Genomic DNA, 5640 nt, shown 5'->3' on the forward strand with positions numbered 1-5640 from the left:
AGTAGAGCTATTTTTGGTATTCTTGGTGTGTCATTTGTGTGGGAGTTATCTTGGCTGTTTTTCTCTTTGGTATGCTGTTAAGTGTCAAGTTATGAATCTCTACTATATAGACCAACTGTCAGTCCATACAATGGAAGTCAATACAATGCCAAAGTTGTTGGTATATACTCTTATCATAAAGGCCCTCTTCTCTCTCCTCCTCCTCATGTCAGGTGATGTTGAACTCAACCCAGGACCTGGTAAAGGCAGCCTCATAATAATTTTTGTGCCATAGTTATTATTATTTAAACTTTAGGAATCCCAAAGGAGATACTACAGAAATACTCAGCTAAGCTAACCAAGGCAATATCAGCTAATGTTGGTGATGTAGCTAAAGCATTGTTTGCCAAGGATCTAATAACACAAGGGACTGGAGAATATGTAGTGACAGCAGCTAATCCTGATAAAGCTGATAGAGTAATGACTGATGTCATGGGTCAGTTAGAAGCTTTTTTTGATGAAAGACAGTATTTAACTGATGTGTGTAATATTTTGATTCAGCAAGGTGCAGCAATGAAACAGATAGGAAATTTTATGCTTACAGAACTAGGTATGTACATTTACATAAGTCAGTGAATGTTAACCTTTTGTGTTCACATTAGGAGAAGACACTGCTACTGTCCATCCTCCTCAAAGTGGAGCTAGTTTTGCTAGTGAAAGTGAAAATTAATTATATTATTTTTTACTAGTGGTAGGCGATATATTGATATTTTATCGATACAAGCGATATTTTACAGTATTGATTTGTATCGGTATCAAAATTTTGAAAAATTTAGATTGATATGTTGACAATGCCCGACTACCCATATAGAAATTTTAAGCTTGCTACAAGCTTGTTACAACCGGTTTACAATTAACCTCACAAGGTTGTAGCAACCTGGTAACAACCTTGTACAAAAGTAATAAAGTTGTGAGCAACCTAGTGACAACCTTGTATAAGAAGTGCTGAAGTTGTGAATAACGTGTTACAAACATAACAACCTTGTGACAAGGTTGTCCAAAGGTTGGCAGAAAACTGAGGTTTCATTAAGTGCGCCCCACAATGATATGAAGCTATTGCTACCATATGTAAGGGGACCATTGACCAGCCTGTACAAGTCAATAATGATAGCATTAATACACATCCACAACTTTATACAATAGCTACGTGTATCATAGATACATTACAAGGTGGTGGGCCTTGTGGCCAGGTAGTGACCACCTAGCAACAACAACCTTGTTACCAGGTTGCCACAACCATGCCGCAACCTTGTTTTTTCTATATGGGTATTAAGGTTAACAAAGAAATTTTTAATAAGTTAATGACGTAAATACACACACGTGGATACACGTGCATGAAAACATCAATGAACACAGTCAATAATAAAAGGTGTGGCTCTGTAGGTGTGGTCTAGATATCATTAAAACTGTATCAGTACCAGTGGCGGGTCTAAGGGTGGGCCTGGCTGGGCCAGGCCTACCCAAAAATTTTGTGCAGTAATTTAAAATTAACTTTTTAATGTAAACTACTATGTAAACTGTGAAGCATGACTATAAAAACAATTTGTAAACCACAAAGGAGCTCATTTTAACTGGCTAAATCTTCAAAATTTTGACTTTCAATGCAGAATTTGTTGGCCACACCCACTAATTACCCCACCTACATCATCAGTGCCCACCCAAAAATTCAATCCTAGATCCGCCCCTGATCAGTACTCCCGATATGAGTTGATATTGATCAGTATCGTATCGAATCCATTTTGGCCAGTATCGCCCACCACTATTTTTCAGCTGGTGCCATTGCAGCTGTTGTATGCATCCTGTATTTAGCATACCACTATTGTTAGGTAGACCTAATCTAGATTGTTGTTGCAACAGTCTGTTACACGTTAATGTGCATCACACTCATTTCATTTTTCTGTTTCTTTACGAAACAAAGTAAAATACATTAGTAGTTTAGTACAGTAAATTGCACAAACCTTGCAAACCAATTCATAAACCAATCTATAAACTTCAAAGGGAATGTCTAAATTGAGGTGTGTCTTGCATTGTGTGGTCACATTACCACCTACTTGGCAGTTTGCAAGGTCTATGCAAGTAGCTGTATTCATCAACACTAATTTAATGTACATGCATTTTTATTTTTTTCCACAGCTGGTACACCAAACACTCCCACTTCTAATGATGAGTCAACTTCTCCTACAAAACAAAGTAAAATACATTAATATTCATTGATACTAGTTTAATGTATTAATTGTAAAGGTACTCCACAAAGAAGTGTATCTGATACAGGAAGCACTGGCTCTCATCAAGAAGCTAAAAGTCCTAGTATGTTGTTAAACAAATACTTATCTTTTCATTTTAAAAATCGTTTTTTAAAGAACAATCTTGTGTGTGTATATGTATTACCGTATACTGGTTTATTTTTGTGGCAAAATATTTTTGCGAATTTTGCGGTTTTTGCTCCATTACAAAAATTTTCCACCACGAAATTCTACATCTCCATTGCCATGTGTGTAGTCTGCAAGCTATTCGCGAAAATTAATTCCTCGAAATCTTAGAAATGCAAGATTCACGAAAATTTTCTACCGCACAAATAAACCAGTATTACAGTATGCAGGATGAACTAATTTGTAAAATATTTTAAATCCACAGGCAAGGAGCTGAATAATGCTGTAGTCACAAAAATATTCTATACTTCTGCTGACCATTACAGACTGATAGGGACTGGATTGGGTGTAAAAGTGTCTGATCTGAAAGACACAGCAATGAATAACCTTATTACAGTAATTGAGAGGTGGTTTGAAGCCAATGAAAATGTCAGTTGGGATGCTTTAAAAGAACTTTGTGATGACTATCCTGATGAACTGGGCAAAGCAAAGGCTAAGCTAGATAAATTACTTTCAAAAACGGGTATGTAGTTATATTTACATCACATATATTAAATGGTTCAGTGCTCATTACAAGTGGCAAGAATCTTTCTGTTAATTATTTGTAACAGTTTCTGCCTAGTTGGGTGGAGTCACTATTGTTTTACATTCTTCAAGTAAAGAATAAATTTTTTTCTTTTTTTGTAGGAGAGAATGCAAGTAATTTTGATGATCTAATAGAACCAGGTATTACAAACACATTAATTGACAAACTAGCCAGTGACTTACAAGCCTTAAGTGTGTGAACTGCCTTGTTCATGATGCTATATGGTTAATTTCTTTTACTTACATGTACATGTGTATGTGACTGAAAAAGAAATTATTGCTTATGACCCCCAGGTCCTAAAATGAGTATAGCCATAGCAAAACATGGCAGCTTTTAAACAGGAAAAAGCTTGAAGTTTTCTTAGCTTTTCTAGGACAAAGGTTTAGGGTAATAATATTACCCTCATTATTTATAAATTAATGTTCTTAATTTTGAATAATTTTTGTCTGAAAAGGAAGGGATACTAAATATGAAGGATACTTATTTTATGAGGAGAAAGCCGATTTAAATGAATATGTAGCAACATTTACTGTAACTAAAGATGAAGACACACTCGATGATGTAAGTATATTATAATGAGGTATATTATGTACATGATGTGTATTAATGTGTTTATTTACAGTATGCTGAAAGGAAGCACCCTGGAGCTGTGATATGTCTACCTATCACCTTTAGATTTGTCCAGCAAGACTCTTCACTTACATCAAGAGGCGATTATATTGAATTACAGTTTGATACTCCACAAGATGAACCAACCACTGGATGGATTATTAAACCTCACACAGTACCTTGTAGAGTAAGTACATGAAGTACTTGTATCATATATATATATAATTAATGTGCGTGTGTGTATCAATAGATATATAGAAGTGATGTTGATAAGGTTGGTACACCTGGTTATCCTGACCCTCCTTCCTGCAGTATATCAGTACATGCTACACCTGATGCTGTTCTTAGACTACATTATACTATACCAGTGGAAGGTATGGTTAAACGTTATACATTGGACATTAGAAGGACATTGAGAAGAGGTAAAATAGATTGGAGGGGTGTGGTCTAGTATTAATAACCACACCCATTACACTACTCACAATGCTAGTACTAATATAATGATATTCATACCTTCAGTAGTATAAGTATTGTACTAGTCAAATGCAATGCATTAATGAGGTGAGCTTGAGTCAGTCGTGGTATTGCACTGACTCTGCTGCTAGCTAGGCTGCTTTTCTAGTTAAATCTTGAGTCTGGGACACTGTCATAACCCTCTGAGCATGAAGAAGAGCGTCCTTCTAGCTAGGTTGCTGAGGTTGATCTTGAGCTTTCATCTTGCTTCATACATGCAGATGTGTTTTTACAATATTTCATTAGAATGATGCTACCGCATTAGATCATTGACAGATAAATAGATAGTAGTGCACACATGGGGCGTGACCAGAAGATGGGCGTGACTGGAGACGTACATACATACATACATGCATACAGAAGACTCCTGCTACAGTGGGGCTTGCTCAAGTTCGCCTTAATTAGTAAATAATGATTTAATTGGTTATTGACACATACCATGAACTATCCTTATGATTTTAATAATTTATGTTCTATTACTCCATAGGTCCTCTCTTAGACATTAATGATTTACAGTATCTACTTGACACATTGAATGAAACTCGCTTCTCACAGACGGAATGGAACCGTCTTGGTGATGCTTTAGGATTATATGGTTCTACACTGAAGGCTATTGAGGCTGAGTATCCTGGAGATGAACAAGGATGTCTGCAGTGTCTAGTGAAATGGCTAGAGAGAGCTGATTGTGTTGATGACAAAGGAGGTCCAACAATGTTCTCTCTATCTGATGCTCTTGAGGACATTGGTGAGAAAGCAGCAGCTAAATATATCAGTAAGTTATTATTATTATTATTATTATTATTATTATTATTATTATTATTATTATTATTATTATTATTATTATTATTATTATTATTATAACCCAAAAACAAAAACTAATTAGAGCTAATTATTATTATTATTATTATTATTATTATAATAAAATTTCAGTCAAAAAATGAGAGAAAGAGACAAAAGAGTTGAGGCAAATAAAAATAAAATAAAATAATTTAAGTCATACAATGTTGAATGTTCACAATAGATAAAATTAAGTTAGGGGTAGGTGAAGAATTGTTTATGTAGCTGCATACCCGATGAATAGTGGATTTATACCCGATCCATCATCATTATTATTATTATTATTATTATTATTATTATTATTATTATTATTATTTTAATACATCGTATCTATTTTTATGTGGTTTTACATGACACAAGCTTTGATATATAATTTATGTATTGTCTTATATGAAGTTTCTTTTATTTTTAGGAAAGATTATTATTAATAAAGAGTCTCCAGGTATTATATTATTATCACTGAATGAATATAATGCATGTGTTTTTACTGACATTTGGTGAATGGTGGAACATTTTAGCTCTCACATGTTGTTGAGCATAACATGAATAATGAAATAAAACTTTTATTAACAGTTTCTTCACCAATTTACAAAATTAATAATATTAATATTAATTAACGTTTTCAATTTAAATAATTTTTTCTGTAGAGTTATGTCACTATCGTGAAGCACTTAAGACTATCGTGAC

General features: G+C 34.1%; 1 protein-coding gene across 1 annotated transcript in view; it reads left to right on the forward strand.

Moving 5' to 3' along the window:
* Window positions 1-6: 6 nt before the first annotated feature.
* Window positions 7-5640, forward strand: part of LOC100641097 (uncharacterized) — a gene marked incomplete at its 3' end in the record, with an annotated part of 30040 nt that continues 24406 nt past the window's right edge. The window contains exons 1-13 of the mRNA XM_020003445.1: window positions 7-69; window positions 111-239; window positions 296-589; window positions 642-698; window positions 2173-2229; window positions 2281-2346; window positions 2674-2931; window positions 3096-3134; window positions 3449-3555; window positions 3617-3790; window positions 3854-4025; window positions 4604-4888; window positions 5366-5395. Coding sequence (XP_019859004.1) covers window positions 131-239; window positions 296-589; window positions 642-698; window positions 2173-2229; window positions 2281-2346; window positions 2674-2931; window positions 3096-3134; window positions 3449-3555; window positions 3617-3790; window positions 3854-4025; window positions 4604-4888; window positions 5366-5395 — 1648 coding nt within the window. The remainder of the gene's footprint in view (window positions 70-110; window positions 240-295; window positions 590-641; window positions 699-2172; window positions 2230-2280; window positions 2347-2673; window positions 2932-3095; window positions 3135-3448; window positions 3556-3616; window positions 3791-3853; window positions 4026-4603; window positions 4889-5365; window positions 5396-5640) is intronic.

The sequence above is a fragment of the Amphimedon queenslandica genome, unplaced genomic scaffold (genome assembly GCF_000090795.2).
Source record: "Amphimedon queenslandica unplaced genomic scaffold, v1.1 AMPQUscaffold_12654, whole genome shotgun sequence".
Classification (NCBI taxonomy): domain Eukaryota; kingdom Metazoa; phylum Porifera; class Demospongiae; order Haplosclerida; family Niphatidae; genus Amphimedon; species Amphimedon queenslandica.